Source organism: Mesoplodon bidens (assembly GCF_964165515.1).
Source record: "Mesoplodon bidens genome assembly, chromosome: 4".
Lineage (NCBI taxonomy): Eukaryota > Metazoa > Chordata > Mammalia > Artiodactyla > Ziphiidae > Mesoplodon > Mesoplodon bidens.
In genome coordinates, this window is record NC_138160.1 from 77,496,231 (window position 1) to 77,520,044 (window position 23,814).

Genomic DNA, 23,814 nt, shown 5'->3' on the forward strand with positions numbered 1-23,814 from the left:
GGGATGGGAGAAGATTTTGTTTTTAATTATAATTCTGCAACAATATGCTACCTTTTGGTTTTTTGTTTGTTTTCTGTTTTTTTAAATTTTTATTGGAGTATAGGTTATCTTTTGAATTTAAGTTGTTTATGCCCATTGTTATGATGAAAAATTAACTGTATTCTCATATTAAACATGAGGAAAAAATTGCAAGAAAACTTCACTTGCTTGGTTCAGTTCCTTTGACAATCCAATATAACTATATTTTAAATTTTCAAAAAGGAGATACTATATGTCATTCAATAATAGAAATTTTTACTGTGGTGTGCATATTTGTCACCCACATTGATAGGGATAGAGTGGGATAGTTACACAGGTAGTTGTAGAAGTCCCAGTAGGGGATTATAGATAGAGAGGGAAACCTAGGGAACGTTGGGAGATCACTGTAAGTTAACAGTCGCTCAAGAAAGCTATCGAAATGTTGTGGAACGAAGCAGGCTTGCTTAACTATAAAGTCATAAATAAAAGCACGAGATACACCCCAGGTCATTAAGTGAAAGAGAAAAAATGAGGCCTGCATTCTGCTGGTTGAGTTCAACAAGATAATGATCCTTAGGACCAAGGACAGGAATTTAAGGGAAAGGTGACATTCCAAAGTAGGAGACCCTCATTATATGGAAACCTGAGATGATTCAACATATTTCAGTATATATTACCACCCTTCTGCTGATTTGAATAAGTGCCGTGACAGTCCTAGTTTGGCCTCATGGGTCAAATACTCTCCTGCCTCATAAGAAGGAGGAGGTAGTGATGTAAGCCTGATGAGGAAGAATGAGGAAGAAGGTGGTCTTTTCCCCCTGTCCCACTTTCCTTTGATTATAAAAATGTAGCCCGCTTAATCCTTGGGGCAGAGCCCCCTCACTTGTCTGCTTGCATCTCTCACAAGCTTCCTATATTAATAAATCTACTTGTTGCCTATCACTTTGCCTCTTGCTGAATTCCTTCTGTGCTGAGACACAAAGAACCTGAGCCTCAGTAAGTCCAGACACGAGGTGAGTGATTCTAATTAAAACACCGTGGGTTCAAGTCCCAATTTGGGTTTAGGCTGGGTTCAAGTCCCGGCCCGTGGGTTCAAGTTACAATCTGAGTTACACGGTTTCAACATGAGATGAATTATTAGAATCTTTGACCAAAAGGATTGAAATAAGTGAACTGACTCTAGGGTCCAAATGCATATGAAGACAAACTCCTTTCTATCAGAGAATATGTATTAATGGAAATCTGCTTAACTGTCCCTGCTTCCCCCAGTGTTTAGAAACACTAATTTTGGAGTAGATGATAAAGACTAACCTGGCATAGGTGGACTCCCTAGCCTCCTAAGTAAGTGAGGAGACTTCAAATGACAAACATTACATAAAAATAATTTAATGTTCTGCTTTCAGCAATTCAAGCAATCCATGGCCTTATACTATGATCTTATTTTAATACCTTAATTCCAAAAGTTTAATTTCTGTGCTTATCCATCAAATGAGAATATTTAACTCTAAACCTATTAGTGAAAATGCAGGCCATCAATACTGGCAAACTAAGAAATCATGAACAGTTTAGGGCAGCAGAATTTGCCACCCTAAAATATGTCTCTTTGGCATATTAAATTATTTTAAGCTGGTTGTTTTCTAAGAAACACACACATGGTAAACACTCTGAAAACCAAGCACGAGCTACCCTTTTGTTAGAAACATTCACATTTATAAGGAAAATCTCCATTTGTAAGGGTGTCTCCCTCACTGTACCAGGCAGAGGAGGATCTCTAGAAACTCTTATCAGTGGAGAAGGTACTGACTTAAATCTGCATAACAACCTTACCCTTGTTTACTGTGCTTTTCCTGGTAACTTCCCAAGACACTCTACCCACCCTCAACATCCTGTTTTGCCCTTAGCTGAGAATGGTATTTAAAGTGAGGATTTTGCCCATTTTGGCCAGCTACTCAGTTTTCCTGGTTCTCTCCCATGCATACAGGTTACTACACTTTTGTTTGATTTTCTCCTGTTAATCTGTCTCATGTCAATTTAATTCTTAGATTACTCAAAAGAACCTAGAAGGGTAGAGGAAAACTTCCTCCTCCCAACAAGAGTAATTCAACAAACTTTATCTATTTGAAGGCAATGCCTATATTTTTTAGCCTTATTTAAAGTAGTAATCAGATAAGGAAAATCATGTTATATTCTAGAGGGGAGGGTCTAATTAATTTTTTTTCAGGAAAGTTAATGATAATTAAAACCTAAAATTTTCTTAAGAGCAGGAAACACTAAAATTAGACTAGATAAAAGTTCGTGTAAATGAAACATGAAACCAACTTGTTTTAAAATTAGCAATATTTACCTTATGGCATTTTGTTCTATCTTTTCATCAATGTCATTGAAGATCTGCTTAAACTCCAAGTCTCCAGGAAATGAATTTAACAAACAATGTAGGTCAAAAGAATTATGGGAATATTCATCTCCCCAATCCATCCTGAGGAATAAGAATAAAAAATGTCAGTTTCCCCAAAATGAAAGGAAAAAAACCCACCTCAAGTTGTGATATTAACTCCAAAATAAAAATGCCCATTTAGTGGCAAAATACAGCAGTAGAAGAAGTAGGGTATTATTAATCTAGGTAGATTATTTTATTATTTAAATTTCATGAGGTGTGACCTAATTTTCACACTTCTCTATGGTTTCAAAGCTGAAAAAAAGTCAGAGTACCTAAGCATCCTGCTGCTTCTCACTGTAACCAAGAGCTGCAAAGGAAATCGCGAAACCTCAGGGACCTGTGTGAACAAGAGTGGTTGCTTCAAGAATTCAGCAACTTCCGGGCTTCCCTGGTGGCGCAGTGGTTGAGAGTCCGCCTGCCGATGCAGGGGACACGGGTTCGTGCCCCGGTCCGGGAAGATCCCACATGCCGTGGAGTAGCTGGACCCGTGAGCCATGGCCACTGAGCCTGTGCGTCCGGAGCCTGTGCTCCGCAACGGGAGAGGCCACAACAGTGAGAGGCCCGCATACCGCAAAAAAAAAAAAAAAAAAAAAAAAAAAAAAAGAATTCAGCAACTTCCCTCCACTCTTGTCAACATATTGACCTAGTCATTGGAACCTCAGAGTTTTTAGTCTCATCTCCTAGTCCTGTTTTATATGTGAAGAAGGTAAAATTTCCCTTGCGTTCTTCTACCACCTTTGTCAACCTAAATAGTGATATTGGACTAAAACTTAAATACAATACTCCTTCTAGAGATAAGCATTTTCCCACTACCAAAACTTCAATCATTCATTCCATATGTATTCACTGAATGCTTGATATATAACAGGCACTGCTGAAGAAGCTGGGGATATACCTGCAACAAGTCAAAGTCCCTGCCCTCATGATGTTTTTGATCTAGTGGGGAAGGTAGATTTTAAAAACACATAACCAGATATATTTTATAAAATATTACATGATGAGAAGTGCTATGAGAACAAATACAGCAGGGCAATGAGATAGACTAAAAATGATAGAGTTGGGGCAGAGTGTAAACTTTTTTTATTTAGAGGTACGTTATTTTTTGACATAAAATAGCAATCTGATGACTGATGGTATAAATGAATGAGAAATTTAAACATTAAATTGTAACACATATACATAGACTAAATATTAACAAGAGGCTTGGAAAAATGTGGTTTTAGTTTGGATACACCCAAAATATTTGAAATATTATCTAAAAAGTTTTGCAGAAGCTACAACACTAATAGGCACACTCATCCTTAATTATTTATTAATAAATGTAGGTAATTTATTATCATATAATAAAACAGCTAAAGATTTCTCATAGTTTCTATCTGGTACTTCAAAGAAGTTGTTTTGGAATACAGCTTTTATTCTTCCTAAGAGATATTACTTTAAGAGGAAAACATTCAACTAAAACATTTTAATATAGAAGTCCATGATATCACCAGACTTGTCATTTGAAACTCAATTAGTTCCAATATACCATTTTTAAATATCAAAATCCTCATACAGGGGCTTCCCTGGTGGTGCAGTGGTTGAGAATCTGCCTGCCAATGCAGGGGACACGGGTTCGAGCCCTGATCTGGGAAGACAACACATGCCGCGGAGCAACTAGGCCTGTGAGCCACAACTACTGACCCTGAGCATCTGGAGCTTGTGCTCCACAACAAGAGAGGCCACGACAGTGAGAGGCCCGCACACTGCGATGAAGAGTGGCCCCCGCTCGCCGCAACTAGAGAAAGCCCTCACACAGAAAGGAAGACCCAACACAGCCATAAATAAATAAATAAATAAACAAACAAATAAATAAATAAATAAATAGAATTTTAAAAAAATCCTCATACATTTGGAGTCTCCTTTTAAAAATATTTTGCCATAAAAGGTTTAATTTTTCATTTGAAAACAAATATTTACCTATAATATACCATAATTAATATTATGAAATCAGGCAAAAAAATAAAATTGCCAAAACTATAAGCTAAGTGGTAGAAAATGCTATGTCCATCAGAAGTTATACTTCTTTAGGACAACAAAATCTCAATATTTCCATATACCAATGAGTTTGATATCTTCCTATCTTTCCAGTAGCTCACCTACTTACAGCTATTATCAGAACAGTCATTTCTGAACCCAATGGCCAATATTACTAATAATGAATTCAGTTTATGTATTTGCATATTTTTGAATCTTTTGGGGTAGTTCAACTTTTCAGGTGATGAGATATTCAAAAACTGTTGCAAGAAAATAAAATTTCACTTTTATAATGGAAAGATTTGAATGGCTGAGGGTTCTTGTAGAGAACTCAAACTTAGTAAATATTTTGTTTATAGCCTGCTTCTCTGTAATAAAACAAATTATATTCTCAATATTCTGTTCAGAGTTGCCCCAATTTGTCGATATTGTAACGCCTCATTACTTCAGACTCCACATATTCAAACTAAAGAAAATATGTGTAGAAGTCAGCTTAAATATAATAGCAAACTAGTAATATGATTTGTTGTATATCTACTATGTATAAGGTAATTTATATACATCACCTTCCTTAATCTTCCTAATAACTCTACCAAACAGTTATTATCCTCATGTATAGGGGAGGGAACTTGGGCCCAAAGAAATGAACTAACATGTCCATGTTACATAGCTACCCAGTGGGTAGGGTATGAACCCAGACCTGTTTGGTTTTAAAACTTGAGGTTGCTGGACTCTTGATAAATGAATCAGTTACTGCATATAAAACATTGTAGAATGTAGAAATGGTATTAAACAAACTATTAAAATGGTTATCTTTGGACAGACTGGATAGCCTATGGTTGATTTTTATTTTCTTCTTCATATGTAGCACTTTCCTATGTTTTGCAATAAGTACTTATTTTATATATAATTAGGAAAAGTAGTTTAAAAAGAAATTAGCTTTGCTCTCAGGACGTGTATGATCTCTTATTTTATTGGGTTGGTCAAAAAGTTCGTTCGGGTTTTTGGTAAGCTGCTATGGAAAAACCAGAACAAACTTTTTGGCCAACCCAATACACTTTCTATATGTCTTCATTTGAAACATCTTCCAACCTTAAAACTTCTCTCTTGCCAATTTGTATTTATAATTTCTTTCAAAGTCTGATTCAAACCTTACATAATTCCTAAGTATCTCTCCACTGACCATCTCACCAAACTTTTTGTATTGTTTTGTGGTTTTTGTGCTTACAAATGCTGTTAAAAGGAAATCTGTTGTTTTGTATCATTTCAATATTGAATGTGTGTGTTATGTCCTTCATTGAAATCAGCTCTGGGGTAAAACAATAATGGATAGAAACAGGTCAAACATTCAGATGGGGTTGGTGACCATGATTTTGAAGGATTCCCAATCTACATGGTTGCATGATTTTCTCTATTTAACCTCAGTAGAGAAGTTAATCAGTACATACAAAGACTGTCATTATAAAGGAATGCCATTTGATAACAATGATGGGGTACCAGAATGATGATGGTTCAGAGTTTTCATATGACTGGCATAGATCTGTGATGCTTCCATATGTATGATAAGATTTCAAAGTGGCGACGGACAAGAGAAGAATCACCTTTACAGTGGTAGTAAAGTTTAAGATGCTGTGTGATAGGATAATAGAAAACTTGATGCGCAAACTATAATAAGGTGAGAAAATTAACCTGAGTGAATAGGGATACACAGGACCAACATGAGAAGTAAAGGAGGGAGAGTACAGACTGTAGTAAGTGATGCTAAAGTTTGGATTTAGAAGTTTTCCCATCAGGATGGCAGTGATCCCTGCAGGACTGTGGTGAGAAAGAAGCACGCACTGAATGAGTATGAGCACAGACACCAAACTTCCCATTTCTTTACATGTATTTTGTGGGCCCACAGTGTGTCTGATCCTGTGCTGGGCATCATGAAGGAGCAGAGAGACTGAATGATTGAACAGTCTCTCCTCTCAAGGAACAGTAATAAGAACAGGACCATAAGAAAGGGAGCGAGTAGAAAGATCACTGCTATATTCTAAGTGAAACATAACTATGACCTCAACAACAGAAAAGTAAATTATTGAGGGACCAATGTAATCTGGGAAATACTTCAGTGGTATTTCAAAAAGATAGAATTAACTTTAAAAAATCTAAGGGGAAAAAGGAAGAGGCTATGAAGCTATGGATCAAGATATAGCTTTATATTCTGTTTATGTCCCTATAAATCGTCATCAGGGACACAATAATAATTTGACATAATGAATGAAGTCTCTTATCCTAATCCACGATCAATCAAAGATGGGAACTATAACTTTTTAAAGTATGATAACTTTGTTTTTGAAATTTCCATTCCCCAACCCTGTTTTTAAATGTTCATTCTCCTGTAATGTTTCTGATCACTTTTTGTATAAGATTAAAAAAACAGTGTTTAATATTTCAAACAAGTATTAGCAGCCAATCTAATATTAATTATTGCCTTTTAAAGACAAGTTATGTTTGAAGAATTATATCTAAGCCAAACATCTGTAGATCAAATTTCAGCCACAGGCAAATTATAACAGTTGAGTTATAAATTCCTAAGAACAATGACTATAATAAAATATGAAAATATTATAAGCACTGCCAGAAAACATTACAGTAAAGCAATAAAACTAATCATACCTTACATGATCAAAAGAAAGCACACAAAAGTAATTTTGGACTCTCATTTGTCCCTTAACATATTTTAAAATGATACCTTTCTATCCTAAGGTCTCTTCTTCTTTATCTAAACACATACAATGGTTAGAGTTCTTATCTTATCTTTTTTCAGTTTCTTCAATAATAATAGTCCTTAAGACCAACATGATTAAAAAGGATTGAAAGATAGAAAAACCAACCCTTGGGAGGAAATCCACACAGAAATTTAGTTAGTAAAGGAAACATTTGGATCAAGTGATTTCTCCAGTGAGGAGGGTCTAATGCCTTTCATATCTATGGCTGGACTGTGGAATTAATGTGTCCACCAGTTCTAGCTCACCTGAAGTCCTACCACCCAATATCACTGTCTAGCCTAAAATAAACAGTTAATTAGCACAGTAAGTGGGGTATTCTGATTAATTAAAGATAATTATACATTCCACATATAACTGAACAAGTTTCAAAATGTTGCTCTATAATAAAATACATTTAACTCTAAACATCATTGAACCAAGAATCAAAAGATTTGAGTCCTGATCCTGGTCTGTCAATGCCTCTGTGACTCTGGGTGAGTCACTCAATCTGTCAAGAGGGATGGAGCTTATGTTCCTCATTTATAAAATGAGGTGAATGGATTTATCAGGCCCTGAGGTTTCTTCTAGCTATAAATTTGTTGTATTCTATAAAAATGGTAGGAGAAGGACATATTTCTGAACCCCCCAAATTAACTTTTCCACGGACTATTTCGTTTGTCAATACCATCATTGTTCCTGTATCCTGGACTCTCAGAGCTATTTTTAATTCTTCCCTCTTCCCTTCTCCAGGACAGCCACGTGAAAAGCTAAAGTAGAATCTGTAGCTTAGCAAGAAATATTATGTGAAAACAGGAAACGTGAGGCAGGAAGACGTTCTCTTATGGTAATAGGTAGATGCCCTGTACTGATGCTCCATTCTCCAAACTGCACCTCCCTAAAATATTCTAAAAAGCAATCAGCCCATATTTCTGGGTTCCTTTGAATTGACACACTCTTTACTCAACAAAAGATGTCTGAGATGAACTGAGTTTGGGCATTATGCCTCCACAAGGAAAAAGGTGACATTACAGCCATCATGTATCCTTGAGCTATTATTCTTGGTATCTTTTATATTATTTGTATTATTGTTTGTATTTCTTGTTTGGTTTGAGTTGCTGATTTGATAAAAAAAAAAAAAAAGCAAACTGAAATTTGAACCAGGTAGTCATTCTTAAATCTGGACCAGCCTTTTCTTCTGGCCTGGTTCATTTTAACTTTTCCATCCATATTTAGTCACAAAGTAGTCTTCTCATATCATTCACAAAGTCCTGCCAACTTTATATAATTCAAAATTTAACTTTTACTAAATCTTGACAATTTTATGTAGTTATAAAGTTGTACAAAAGAATTATTATTTTACCTCTCATATATGTTGGCTTGTTTACTGCCATATATATTTAACAGCTTTCCCCAGAACCATTATAAATTTCATTCATTATGAAGCCTATATAATTTCCAAAAACAAATTTTTTTAAGGCTAGATCTTCCCCTGTGATATTTCAGAGTTGCCAAAAATTTCTTTTTATCAATTACTGAGAGTTGAAATTTTAATGTTCTAGCCTCCCCTAAAGACTGAGAAACAACTCAAATGGATCTCCATTTGTTGACAGTCATTTCAAATACCTAATACATTAAAGTCTTATATTAGGAAATAATGAACTTGTTTTATTCAATTTATACTGCTATGCTTTCTACTAATTATTTTGGAAGTTCTGATTATTATAATTATATGAGCTATAATATTGATATACATCCAGTACGTACTCATATTAACATACTACAACTATTAAAATCCCCTTTGATAAAATATAGAACACTTCACTGTAACTCCTCTATTAGTAATTTAGATATGTGTATGTATGAAGTAGAAACTGACAGGATCAGTTGGAATACACTATTGCAGCTTGACAGGCAAACAGAATTAATTGTCATATGCTTTACTCACCAAATTGACATTGCTTTATTTTTCAGTGTACCTTTCTTTCCAGAAAACATTTTCATTTTAATAACTCTTTATAATCTTCAATATGCAATCTTCATCATCTCTTGCTTTAATACAACAGTGAAACCAAGATAATTAAAAATGAATTTAATTTTAGCATTCTTTTATAACTTTGCACTTGTATATTTCACATGATTTAAAATCATAAAACACAGATGTAGAGAACAAATGTATGGACACCAAGGGGGGAAAGTGGGGGGGGGATGGTGGTGGGATGAATTGGGAGATTGGGATTGACATATATACACTAATATGTATAAAATAGATAACTAATAAGAGCCTGCTGTATAAAAAAATAAATAAAATTCAAAAACAATCAGTTTAAGACTAAAAAAATAAATTTTAAAAAGTCATAAAATTATTATATATTTTGAGATTAGAACTAAATAATGTTGCAAATCATGGGGCTGTGATTTACTAATGAATTTTCAAGTACAGTAAAACCTTAGTAATTTGGAAAACAGTACATCTGCATTAGAAAGTTTAAGTTATGGAGCACTTTTTAAAAGGCAGTTGTATTATGTAGCAAATGGGAATAATAAATAGCTTATGAGATGTCAATTATATTTTTAAGGAACTCTTAATAATTAGGCAAGAATGCTTTGAACTTAGTACGTACTTTGTATCGAAATGGGTGCTTCTAAAGGAGTTATAGTTCTTAAAGTATGTTCCAAGAGTTGAAGAATTTCTCCTAAAATGTTAATATTATTGATTAGCTAGTCAGATTAATGTGATACTATTATCCTAAATTTTAGTAATATTATTCATTAACATCAATTTGATTAATACATCTATCCATTGAAATACCCTTTTATGACTTTCAGGGCTTTGCTCCATCAGTTATCATCAACTAGTCCTACAACATCAATATTCCTTTCAGTTGACTATAAACATGTTCAAGTTTCTTGCTTTTTAGAAACCAACAAAACCCTCCCTAGGATCCCCTTCTTTTCATAGCCCGGCATCTCAAAATAGCAGTCCATATTTCTTAATCTCATGTTCTCATCTTTCACTTCTCAACCCAGAATAATCTGGTTTCAGCCGCCATCCTTTTACTGAAACTGACAAAATATTTTTCACTTCCCATCATACTCAATCTCTGCACTATTTGGTACTGATAGCTACTCATTCCTTGAAGTTGTCTTCTCTCATCAATTTTCCTAAGTATTATACTTTCTTAGTTCTCTTCTAGTTTCTCACATCATTTATTCAGAGGCTGCTGGTAGGAGGCCCCACTTTGGTTAGCTGGTCAGTTCACATTTCTTTTTTTATCTGATATACAGTATCAGATGTACAATGGTGGTGCATTTTCTATGCTAAAGGACCCAGCTTTCCTGGTCATAACTAATTGATTCAGGGTTAGAAATCTGAGCCAAGCTGAACCATCAGATGCATACTAAATAAATTTTGAAATCTGGAATGAAGGCAGGGACAGGGAATCACTGGTAGTAAACCAATCACGATACTTCCAGCCTCCCAAGAAAAGATGCATGGATTTTTTTGGCTGAGGCCCCTGTAATTGCCCAGTTCCTGTCCTCCTCTGACTGACTGATTGCTCATACAGTTTCCTTTTGGTTCTGTGAGATACATATAATAAATCCTTTCCCTGCTCAACTGCCCAACAGCCACTTTGTTTGTTTGTTTGTTTAAATTGACCAGAGTAGTTTTTATTAAACTAATAAACATCTTGATTGGCTCCTCTCTCATCTCTGTCATTGAACACTGATATTCACCACAGAGTTCTTTCTAAACCTGCTTCTCATTTTAAATACTTTCCTTGAGCATTTTTCATTCAAAGCAACTGCTTCCTTTTATGTAATGTTACTGTAGTAGATTTATTTTACTTAAAATATTGTTTTATTTTTATTCATTGGATTTTCTCCTCAGAACTCAAAAATCTTTTCCTATTAGTTTCATTTTTCAGTCTTCCCAAATCTCCTTATTTCCCTTGCCTGAGTTGGGAAGCGAACTATGGAAATTTCTCTTTTGCTTCTCTTCCTACCCATCTCATGCTGGAGTTACTGGTCCTCTTCCTATTCTGCATGCTTTTCACAACCTCTTTCATTTATTATCTTGATGCTGAAAATTCAAGGTCTATGTCTCTAATTCTCTAAAACCCCACACATACTTCCAAGCACTCACTAGACAATTCCACTTTGCTGATCCAAAGGTCCCTTCAACTCAAAATGTTCAACATTTAATTCAAAATCTTTTTCTTGGACTTCCCTGGTGGCTCAGTGGTTAAGAATCCGCCTGCCAATGCAGGGCACACGGGTTCGAGCCCTGGTCCGTGAAGATCCCACATGCCGCGGAGCAACTAAGCCCGTGCACCACAACTACTGAGCCTGCGCTCTAGAGCCCGTGAGCCACAGCTATTGAAGCCCGTGCTCCACAACAAGAGAAGCCACCGCAATCAGAAGCTGGTGCACCGCAACGAAGAGTAGCCCCCACTTGCTGCAACTAGAGAAAGCCCGCACACAGCAACGAAGACCCAACGCCGCCAAAAATAAAAATAAATAAATAATCTTAAGAAAAAAAAATATTTTTCTTAAAATAACTTTTCTTCCTATGTCATAGGGTCACCACCTACCTAATCTCCCTCTCCCATGTCTAGTATTTTAAATCAGGAGTCAGCATACTATGGTGCAGTCTGTTTTTTCTATGGCCTACAAGCTAAGGACAGTTTTTACATTTCTAACATGTTGTAAAAATTAAAAAAACAAACAAAAAAGAATATACTACAGTGGCCATATGCTGTCCACAAATCCTAAAATATTTACTATCTGGCCTTTAATAGAAAAAGTTTGCTGACCCCTGTTTTAAATGGTCATCATATTCTTTGACCCTTTCTCTTCCTAATATCTTAAATGGTCACCACTGCTCTCAAATTTGACTTCTCCTTCTTTCTGCACCAGCGCCCCAAATCTGGAACACTATCTTGTCTCCAAGATACATATACATATTTGTGGTATAATAAATACATATTTGTTTTTTGCCACTCCTACCCCCTTCCTTACTTCGTCCTATGTGTCTCTTCCATTTGGCTGTTCCCGAGTTGTATCCTTTTTAATAAAACTGTAATCAGAAGTATGGCACTTTCCTGAGTCCTGTGAGTCATTCAAATGAATTACTGAACATGTGGGAGCTGCTGAATATGTACTCAGCCAGGCAGAAGCGGGTATCCCTGGAGACCTCACTTGCTCATGTCTGAAGTGGGGGCAGTCTTGCAGGACTAAGCCTTTCACTTGCAATGACTGTGCTAACTCCAGGTAGTTAGTGTTAGAACTGTTGAACTGAATTGTAGGAAACCTGGGTGATATCCACCTTGCACACTGGCATTAGGCTTCTCATGTTACAAACCAATTCAGATCATTTCACTACCCTGCCTAAATACCACTAAAGGTTTTCCACAATGCATAGGATAACTCCAGGTTCTTCACCTAGTTTTAAACATATGTATTCATCATATTTATTTATATTTTTCTACTATAACTGTCCTTGGTTGACATCTTGAAATAGCCTTTTGCTATAACTCCTTCTACTAAGAATGCTTTCAGTAGATCATGTTTATGGAAGGCATTTACTTCATTAAAGTAGATAATACTATTTATAGAAAACATATAACTATACTATACTATAATAACTGTGAAAAGGTAAGAAAATATATTTATGGTGAAAAATTGGATTTTACATTTATTTATGCTATCAAATAACATTTAAATGTGATACCTTAAAACTCTTTCTAGTTTCCATCTACCAAAAAAGGAAATCAGATAAAAGCAATCTTTAAGGACCCTTCTAGTTTAAAAATTCTATTATTTTAATCATGTGATCTATTTCTTTAATATTTAATTTTCTGTTATCCTGCCTTTGCAGTATACTTTTTAATTCTATAGTTCAATAGAGGGATAATTTGTTGTTGGTTGTAAATAAATTCATATGAAATGACCTGAAAACCTATTTAAAAAGCAATCAGTGAAAGTAAATATTGGATTTCTTCATGTTAAATCTGAAAATCCATCACTATTCTTGCTTTTTACTTTATTTGCTGCTTAACATATCTCAACAGTGAATCTATCATATCAACATAGTCATCATGATCCAAGCTGCAAATAATAGAGAGTGTCAGTGTCAATTTTGCTTTCTCACACTTGCTTCCCTTCACTTCATCTGATTTTAATAATCCCTGTCAAACCACAAACAGTCCAAATTACCTTCATGACACAGAAGCTTTCAAGGAGCAGACAGAATCTCAACTTTCATTTAGCAACTACAAAAGAAAGCTGTCCAGCTGGACAAATATTATTTCCACACTTGACAATCTCTACAGTTAAGCGTGCATTTTAATTTTAACTAAACCTGCCAGGAGTTTGATATGAGCTTCTTGTTTTGTGTAGACTGACTCATAGGATTATCAGACCAATGACTGTAATTGTGATGAAAGATCCCAGTATTTTTCTACTAAAAGATGAATCATATAGCAAAGCTGAGGGACCAAAATGAACATATAAGAGGCAATGTGGAGGCATGGATTATAGAAAGAAAATTACTTAAATTAGGTGCTTTAATTACTAAATAAAGTCTAAAGATACAGAACACATTCTTTGAAAGAACTAATAAATAAAAATAAAATGTAAAAACATTAAAATTTTATGCATAGGTACCATTGAGAAACAATCCTAAGAATGAAAAATAAAGAGATTTTTTTAATTGTTTTGGATTGACTCAACTTCAAAGTCAAATTTCTAGAATAGTTCTATGTGTGAAATTATAATAAAACTGACATCCTTGACAAGATATTAGAAAGTTCACTCTATACTAATCAACATGCCCTTGTACACACAATGTGAAACTTTGAAAAAAGTCAGAGTAAAAATGAATAATGATAATAAGTTGGTAGAGGAGTAGTAGAATAAATGTTACCTGCAAAACTATACATAAACTATTATATCTTTGAAGCTTAATTTATTAAACTTAAATCTAAAAGTTTCAAATGGTAAGATATTTCTGGGAACATTTCCTAAGCTAGGCATGAATTCTTCCTATAGTTATAGAACCTCGAAATTGCCAAATGTCAGTCTTCCGTCCAACCTGCTACACTCCACACTGGTCCCAGGCACTTCCTTCTCCAAAGGAAGTGTTATTAAGGCACTGTTTCTCCCTAAATCTGTCCTGGACACCACAGCTCAGCTTCCTTTACCAGTCTCTTTTTCTGTCTCTTTCCTGTGGTCCTCTGACTGAACAATTTCATCTGTATCCATGTCTTCTGCTACAACTTGTGTTTGGAGCTCCTGTTCTAACTGTCCAGCTCCACACTGGATAACTCCCGTGGATGTCCCACAGGCACCTAAACTCAACATGCCCCAAACAATTTTATTATCTTCCCTCTAAAAGGTCTTCATTTTCTTGAGGTCCCTCTGATAGTTAACAGCACCACTATCAACCTAGGCACTCATGTCAGAAATGTGGGAGTCATCCCCCATGTTCTAATGTTCTCCCACCAGTCCCATAGCCAGATGGTTAGTTTGCCTTCATATTTGTCACCTCCAACCCTGTTCTCATATTGCTTCTGTGTAAATCCAAAATCCAAACTGCTGGATTAGTACAGCAGTTTGCTAAAGTGTTTCCCTATTTTTTGCATTATCTCCTAATTCATTCTCTATCCTACCACCAGAATGATCTTTGTAAAGATTAGAGAGGAATCAGTATTTATAGCAAGATTTTAACTCTAAGTGACTGGTAGAAAAGACATACTCTTAAGCGAAAGAGAAAAATCAGAGGAAATAGTTAATTTTTAATTTGTAGGGGGAAAGGGAGTGTTCATTTTGGAAATAATGAATTTGAAGTATAAGAATTACAATAAAGCAATCATTTGAAAAGGGGAAAATGGGATTTGGGAAGGAGGGGATGAAGCATATATACATCAAAGGATTATAGAATTTATTCATCCAAACTAGGACATTTTTTTTTTTTGAGTAAAAAGGGTACTGAAAATAATTTAAATTATGTAATTTTTTGAGATGGATACTTACAAATCAAGTAAGTAGCTTTATAATATTTGTGGACCTATGTAATACTTATATTCAAAATAACATTCTTTCAAAAAATTCCTATATCTATGCCCATTGAAGTAAAAAAAAATTATATTGTTTTAACATTAAAAATATAAAAACAGATGATTCTTGGTACATTTCATATACTTTAATCAATTTCTTAGTTGTGTCTGCCTCTCACAGTTATTTTTCTGAAGAATGTATTTTTAAAAATATGATTGTATTATTTTTATAATTTCCAAGATACAATTTATGGTTAGTAAATTTTAAGTGACACCTTCAAGTGACTCTTCTGTATACTCTTTCTCAGGTGCAAATCTACCTCGTAAATTTATTAAATTCAGAGCAAATTCACTAGTGGAAAATATCACCAATTTTAATTTTTAATAATGAAATACATAAATACTCTAGCCAAAATATTTTTACAGTTTCTATTTTTTTGCCTCTATCCAAAGTGCCTTTTTGGACTAATAACATAAGAGAAATTTATCAAATAAATATATATGCTTTTTTTCAATGTTTTGCTAAATTTATTTATTTATTTAACATCTTTATTGGAGTATAATTGCTTTACAATGGTGTGTGAGTTTCTGCTGTATAACAAAGTGAATCAGATATATGCATACATATATCCCCATATCCCCTTCCTCTTGCGTCTCCCTCCCACCCTCCTTACCCCACCCCTCTAGGTGGTCACAAAGCACCCAGCTGATCTCCCTGTGCTATGAGGCTGCTTCCCACTAGCTATTTATTTTACATTTGGTAGTGTATACGTCAGTTACTCTCTCACTTCATCCCAGATTACCCTTCCCCCTCCCCGTGTCCTCAAGTCCATTCTCTACATCTGTGTCTTTATTCCTGTCCTACCCTTAGGTTCATCAGAACCATTTTTTTCTTAGATTCCATATATGTGTGTTAGCATACAGTATTTGTCTTTCTCTTTCTGACTTACTTCACTCTGTATGACAGACTCTAGGTCCATCCACCTCACTACAAATAACTCAATTTCGTTTCTTTTTATGGCTGAGTAATATTCCATTATATATATGTGCCACATCTTCTTTATCCATTCATCTGTAGATGGACACTTAGGCTGCTTCCATGTCATGGCTATTGTAAATAGTGCTGTGATGAACACTGTGGTACATGACTCTTTTTGAATTATGGTTTTCTCAGGGTATATGCCCAGTAGTGGGATTGCTGGGTCATATGGTAGTTCTATTTTTATGTTTTGCTAAATTTAGGTACTGCAAACTTGTAGGCTTTTCCAGGTTAACTTCATTTTGAACCATAATATAAATTTATTCAATTAAAAATATGAACTCCATCTAAATATTTTCCCCATAGGCATAGGTATTTCAAAACACAATTATGGAATTTCACAATTTTATACATCATTCTAGTTCTTATAAATTAATTTGTTCAGTTTCCCATTTGATTTCACGGAGAAACATTTCAAAGTCCTCCTATTTGCAAGCTTTGTGTTCAATAATTGCAATTCCCTAAAAGTTTCACATAAACTGAACTTTTTGCCTTCTACTTCTAAACGCTTTGACTAAAAATTTCCAGCAGATTTTGCAGAAATTGCACCAAAATTTAGAGAATATTTTTACAAAAGTATTTAATACCATGGTAGGATATTTTCATTGATTTACAAACTTACTCTTCAAAGTCTCAAAAATTTCTAAAGTCCTACATCTGTGTCTTTATTCCTGTCCTGCCCTTAGGTTCATCAGAACCATTTTTTTTTTTTAGATTCCATATATATGTGTTAGAGAGAAAGTGTATACTGCCATGCTTAAATTATTTTTATTTTATCAGATCAATCTAACCATAAACATTTCCAGGCTGGGGACTTCCCTAGTGGTCCAGTGGCTAAGACTCCACACTCCCAATGCAGGGGGCCCGGGTTCGATCCCTAGTCAGGGAACTAGACCCCACAGGCCACAACTAAAGATCCTGCATGCCACAAGGAAGATCGAAGATCCCATGTGCCACAACTAAGACGGGGCACAGCCAAGTAAATAAAATAAATAAATAAATATTTTTAAAAAATTTCCAGGCTGGTTATTTCATGTATGTATAAACATATTTGTACTCTTTTAGAACTATATCTTCTATTTAGATTGGTAGATTTTATAGATTTCTTAGAGGCAATTATGAATTGCACAAATATGTGCATCACAACATATTCTAAGTATAGTTCTCTCTATAGGTTCTAAATTTATTCCAAAAATTTTATGATGTTATGTTCTACCTCAACATTTTTTTTTTTTTTTTGTCTGCACAGGATCTTAGTTCCCCGACCAGGGATGGAACCCACGCCCCCTGCAGTGGAAGCACAGTGTCTTAACCACTGGACCGTCAGGGAAGTCCCAACATATTTTTAATATCACCAAGACCAAACAATTTTATCATGTATGTTGCAGTTTGTAACTCAATTTACAATAAATAGTATTCACAATAATGTCAAGTGTTTCACCTTTTACAGAATGAACTTCTAAATGCTTTACTTTTTTTTTTTTTTTTTTTTTTGCGGTATGCGGGCCTCTCACTGTTGTGGCCTCTCCCGTTGCGGAGCACAGGCTCCGGATGCGCAGGCCTAGCGGCCATGGCTCACGGGCCCAGCCGCTCCGCGGCATATGGGATCCTCCCAGACCGGGGCACGAACCCGTATCCCCTGCATCGGCAGGCGGACTCTCAACCACTGCGCCACCAGGGAGGCCCTAAATGCTTTACTTTGATGCCATGTATTAGACAAGAAACTTGAACCATTACTGGAATTAATTGAATTTTTTTACTAGAAATATCCAATGATATGAGGTAAAAGTGGCATCATTTAAGTGTTAGTAAAGTTCTTTTAATAGAGCCAATACATTAATAGCTATTGTTTCACCTCTCATACATGCACAAGAAAACCTGAAGCTGAAGATGAGAGAAATTAATTTAGTACAGTCACTTGATCTAAATGAAAAGTCATGTTTCATAAAGTGGTACACAAATGTACCTTCTACAGATAAGTATTAAAATATTGTATTTTCAGGCATGGTCTTAAGACTATGCAATAGATGTTGATGCTTCTATGTCTTCTTTTTTTTCTTTAGCATTTATTTTTATTTATTTATTTATTTGTTTGTTTGTTTATTTGGCTGCACCAGGTCTTAGTTTTGGCACACGGGATCTTCCTTGCAGCATGCGGGGTCTTTAGCTGCAGCATGTGGGATCTAGTTCCCTGACCAGGGATTGAACCCGGGACCCCTGCATTGGGAACACAAAGTCTTAACCGCTGGACCACCAGGGAAGTCCCTCTATGTCTTCTTGTTTTCATGTGTTCTTTGATATCATTATAGCCCCCATAGTGTGAGTTACATATTAATTCTTTTCGGCAAGTGTAATGAAATTTAGTACTATTAAATGTACACTGTTATTTTCTTTTGTTTTTTCTAAATCACTGTCACCAAAATGGTTATTACAAAATAAAAATGTGTTACCCAACAGTAAAATAAATAGTTGTAGATTTATATCATATGATATATAATAAAATCCTTGCAGCAATAGAGAGCTCAGATTGTATTCACTCTGGCAAAACTGAATAAAGGATGGGAAATGTGCAATCCACAGGCCAAAGTAACCACAGGGCTCAGTACAACTGGCTGCGCATCAAGTGGCCAGCAGACCAGCAGCATAGAATAGTTCTGCCACCACCATCCCCTAAGATCTGAAGAAGCTAGCTGTATCTAACTGCTCGTGCCAGAGTGCATTTACTTTATCAGCAAGCACCCTTCCTGCTCTCCTTGAAAAAGATGTGTTAGCTTATATTACTTCTGGAAAGGAACTGGAAAAGATAAATGGGATTTGGCCAATTTAACCATATGTTAAAGTGAGAATTCTGTTCACTATACTGGTGTCTCACATATGAGAACATGCCAGGATGTAGACAAACAAGGTGTATGTCTACCTAAACCTATCCTAGTTTATTTATATGTAACTATTAAATAATACTTCATTCAAAAATGAAAAATCTGAGGCAAACCCTAAACCAATGAAATGCTGAGATAAAAGGCCTAAAATGGGACTATCCTGGGCAAACTGGATATATAATGTGACATCAGTACATGGGATATTTTAAATATCAATATAACATATAAAATGAAAGCACATATATAAAAAATGACAATCTAGCTCTGTATGGCATGAGATGGAAAGATTTCCAGAATGCTATAGTATTTTATTTTAAAAAGTAAGTTGTAGAATTATATAAGCATCATGATACAGTATAATACTTCTGAATAAAAGCCAATCATCCCCCAAATCAGGAAGGGTACTCAACAAGCTATCAATAGTGCTAAGCGGTGGGTGGTAGAAATAAAAAGGAACAGGGAAAAGGAAAGATTTACTCTTTATAATCTATTTTTGTTTGAACTTATTATAATGAGCGTTACTTTTGATACAGGAGAGACAAACACAAAAAATATATCACAAGGCATTAGCTAATTTAGTATCAACTGAGTGGTACAAGTAACAAATGATCTAGAAGTCCTGCAGAGGGACATTCCCTTTGGCAGAGGAAAATAGAGAAGCCGCCAAGAAAAAGGAAAATAAAGGTGGGAGCCCAGTGATCTTGCAAAATCCATAGCCTCTCAGGCCCCACAGTTGATGACACAGTCTCTCACTGTGTATAGATTGACGTGCTCTCCAATTCTGAGAATGATCCAACAACTAGTGAAGGGAGGACATAAGGAGCCTCAGCCAGACAGTAAGTAGAGAAGTAAATAATGAGTTGGTCTCCTGTTCATTTCCCTCTTCTTCTACAATGTGGGCTCTTACTGACTTCTATTGCCAATGTGTAATCAGGTCCTTATCTTGAGGTTTCTTTGTATGTAGTGGGACCCTACTCCTAAACCTCAGCCACAGCTGCCTGCTCCACAATGATGAACCACAACCAACAAGGGGTCCTGGTAATTAAAATGGTGAGAACATCCCTGCAGCATATATAGGACTGCTTTGGGGAACTAGAACAGAAAATTCACAAATGAAAACAGCGAAAGGTAAAATAGGAATGCTATGGCCAGATGGGTATGCTAAGGTCGTTTTTCCTCCAGAAGGAAAATATTTGTACTTTTATCCTATACAAAACAGGGAGTCATAAAAAGTTTTTCACTAAGGCAGTACATGACTACAACTTTATAAATATTTATCAAACAGGGTGTTGAGATGATTTTGGTGTGGGGTGAGAGAAGAGATGTAGGATGATCAGTTAGGAAGATAGTGAATTAATCCAGATGAAGGTGATGATGAATAGGAAGAGGACGGGACCACAAGAAAAGGAAAGATAGCTTTTGAAATGACTTTCCAAGGTACGACTAGATAGTTTGGGGTCGCTGAGTGAGGCAGGCAATTATAGCTGAGAGAACACCAGCCAGGTGTTACATATCCTAGGCATCAAAAGCTTGGACTTGAGACCCAAGTCATCAGAGAAACCAAACAAGACGATGTGAAAATTATAGTCATGATAAGAGGCAGAAAACTTGTGGATATATCATTAGAAAGTAGCAAAGGGTAAAACCCAGGGTGTTCCTCTTCCTTGGCAATAAAAATGACTAATTATGACAGGAATAGCTAAGAAAAAGAGGTGGGTATTGTACAGAGCAGGGCATCTTGTTGTCAAAGGCTCTTACAGTCTTGAAGAAGGCAGCTATAGATACCATGCAGTGCATGCTCATGGTAGCCTTCAAGAAGCTAGCTGAGGAGCGGTGACTACTATGGGTGCCCATAAGGTTTCCTGCTGGGTAGGGCCACAGGATAGGCCAGGGTAGTAAGATGAGGCTATAGGGAAATTTACGTAGTAAGGGCTAAATTATTACAAAGGAATTCTGAAATTTTAATCTGGATGACAGAGAAGTAGTTTATGGATAGATTTTTAAAACTTAGGAGGAAAATGTTAGGAAGAAGGCATAGCAAATTCAGTTTTAGACATGACAATTTTTTTTTTTTTTTTGTGGTACGCGGGCCTCTCACTGTTGTGGCCTCTCCCGTTGCGGAGCACAGGCTCCGGACGCACAGGCTCAGCGGCCATGGCTCATGGGCCCAGCCACTCCGCGGCATGTGGGATCTTCCCGGACCGGGGCATGAATCCGTGTCCCCTGCATCGGCAGACGGACTCTCAACCACTGCGCCACCAGGGAAGCCCCTAGACATGACAATTTTGAATGGATTATACAAATGGTAATGTCCAGAACAGAGATGGGTTAGATATATGAGGGGAATGCATGAGAAAACATAGTGTTCACACAGAAATTCAGGAGACCAAGACTCAGACAGTATGTTTCAAACTTTTTGAACTATGACCTACAAGGTTAAAAAAGTGCATTGCAATCCAATGCGTAGGTGTACACACATATCTTAAAGAAAAGCTCCATGAAACAGTGCTTATCCTTAATACTTGCTTTGATATTTTCTATTCTATTCCTCCTTCTCCTTCTTCTTCTCCTTCTTCTTCTTCTTATTCTTTTTTTAAATGTTGCCCAAAGCCTCTATATTGATTTCAGCACCTTCCTTTTGGCTTAGAGATTTTTAGATTAAAGAGACCTTTGTGATTATTTTGTAGAACCACCTGCAAAGATATGACTGATAAATCCAGAAGATATATTCTTTGAGAAAGAGTAAAAATGAGAAATGCAGAAAATTAAAGATCACTTGGGAACCACTAACGGGGGTAAGGAAAAGGCCAAAGAAGATAGAGAAAGTAGGTCATAGGATAGAAAAAACTAGTACCAAAGAGGACAATGTTGCAAAAAGGAATGGGTGGTCAACAAAAGCTTTTTTCAGTTCATGTCTTTGCCTCTACTGCAGTATTTCTCAAAGTGTAGTTGAAGACACTAATTTAAGCAGAATTACCTTGGCCACTTGTTAAAAATTCGAATACCTGGGTGGGCCTCATCCCAGGCCTAGTGAACTGAACTTTTTGGGTGTGTGTCCTGGAATTGACAATTAAAAGCTTCCCAGGATATTCTTTCCACCAAGGATTTTTATCTCAGTGCCTTTCACAAATCAGCTTTCAAAATGGTATTTTATATAGGAACATGAAATCTCACTTCACATATTAGATGTATTCTTAAATAGTTGCTAAGTAAGTACTTGCACACTAAACCATTATTCCCCCTGAAGACCACCGTGATTAACTTCAGAATTATGTCCACCCAGAAGGAAACAAACAAGCTTCCAAAGCATTCAGCCTTCAAATAATCATTCTTCATCCTGATTTTTCTGTACTACTTATGCCAGTGGCTGGCCAAATGGGCTTACAATCCTCATTATCTTTATTCAGTTTAAAAGCATATACTATATTTTAAAATTCACTATACTGTTACATATTTCATTTTGATTTTGAATTGAGTGCATTGGACTTAACTAGTTAAGTATCCCAATCAAGTGACATTTAGCAGAACTCACAGGCAGGAAGTGCCACAAGGAGAAAGTTTTCAGAAAAATACAAAAACTAAAGTTTATCATTTGGACTCTAACACCAAAGATAACCCTTTATGTGGTAAGCCCTACTAACAAAAATATTTGTCAAGTTATTACCAATTGATAACCAAGAAGTATGAGATGTGACTCTAAGATAAGAATCATAACTAACAACAACTACTACTACAGTAGATAACATTTATTCACTTATCTCATATCAGGCTCTGTTTTAAAACCTTTCCATGGATTAACTCATTTCATCTTCACAACGATCCTGTTAAGTAAGTACCGTTTTAGACCTTATTTCCCAGATGATGCAGCTGAGATGCAGAGAGCTGTGTAACCCTCCTAGGGTCCCACAGCTAGAAATAGGAGCTGAGATTCAAACATAGGCATCCGGTCTAGAGTCTGTACTCAAAGGCAGTGTGCTACAATGTGATTGCAAGAAACTCTCAGATGTTTAAGTAGTTAGCTGCCCAGCAGAGAGGAAGACTTGCTGTTTATGGTCTGGGATTTTTTCTTTTTCTGTTCTTTATACAAGTGATTTCAAGATAACTTGGGTCTATAGTGGATCCGTGTTCACATTATGCATGATAATGTGATACTGGGCTGGAGCCTGAGAGTCTGCATTTCTAACAAGTTCCCAGGTAATGGTGATACTGCTGGCTTGGGGCCACATTTTGAGTAGCGGGGGCTTAGAGTATGAGATCTGGAGTAACAATGCTAGTGTTGGAATCCTAGCTCCATTACTTACTAGTTTTATAACCTTCTCCTTGTGTGCCTCTACCATATCTGTAAAATAGTGAGAACATTAAAGTGTTGTCATGAGGATTACATGAGATAATCCATGGATACTACTTAGAACATAGAACATATTCTATGATACTACTTAGAACATATTCACTGGAACATAGAAAGCACTCAATAAATATTATCTCTTAATCTTATAGAAAACTATTAAAAGCATATATTGTATCCCATTAGAAAGCCATTTATAGAACTGACTGACACAGCAGAAATACTAAATAAAATTCTATCATTTTTTTCCAGGCAATCACTAGAACATCA

The 23,814-nt window shown here is 35.8% G+C and overlaps 1 protein-coding gene across 3 annotated transcripts in view; it reads right to left on the reverse strand.

The window, feature by feature from the left end:
• KIAA0825 overlaps positions 1-23,814 on the reverse strand; it is a 407,300-nt gene that overhangs the window by 342,875 nt on the left and 40,611 nt on the right. For all 3 annotated transcript variants that reach the window (XM_081233566.1, XM_081233568.1, XM_081233567.1), the window contains exons 3-4: positions 9,170-9,273; positions 2,363-2,494 (exon numbers count right to left, since the gene is read on the reverse strand). In XM_081233566.1, the coding sequence (XP_081089692.1) occupies positions 2,363-2,494; positions 9,170-9,225 (188 nt within the window). In that variant the 5' untranslated portion in view covers positions 9,226-9,273. The remainder of the gene's footprint in view (positions 1-2,362; positions 2,495-9,169; positions 9,274-23,814) is intronic.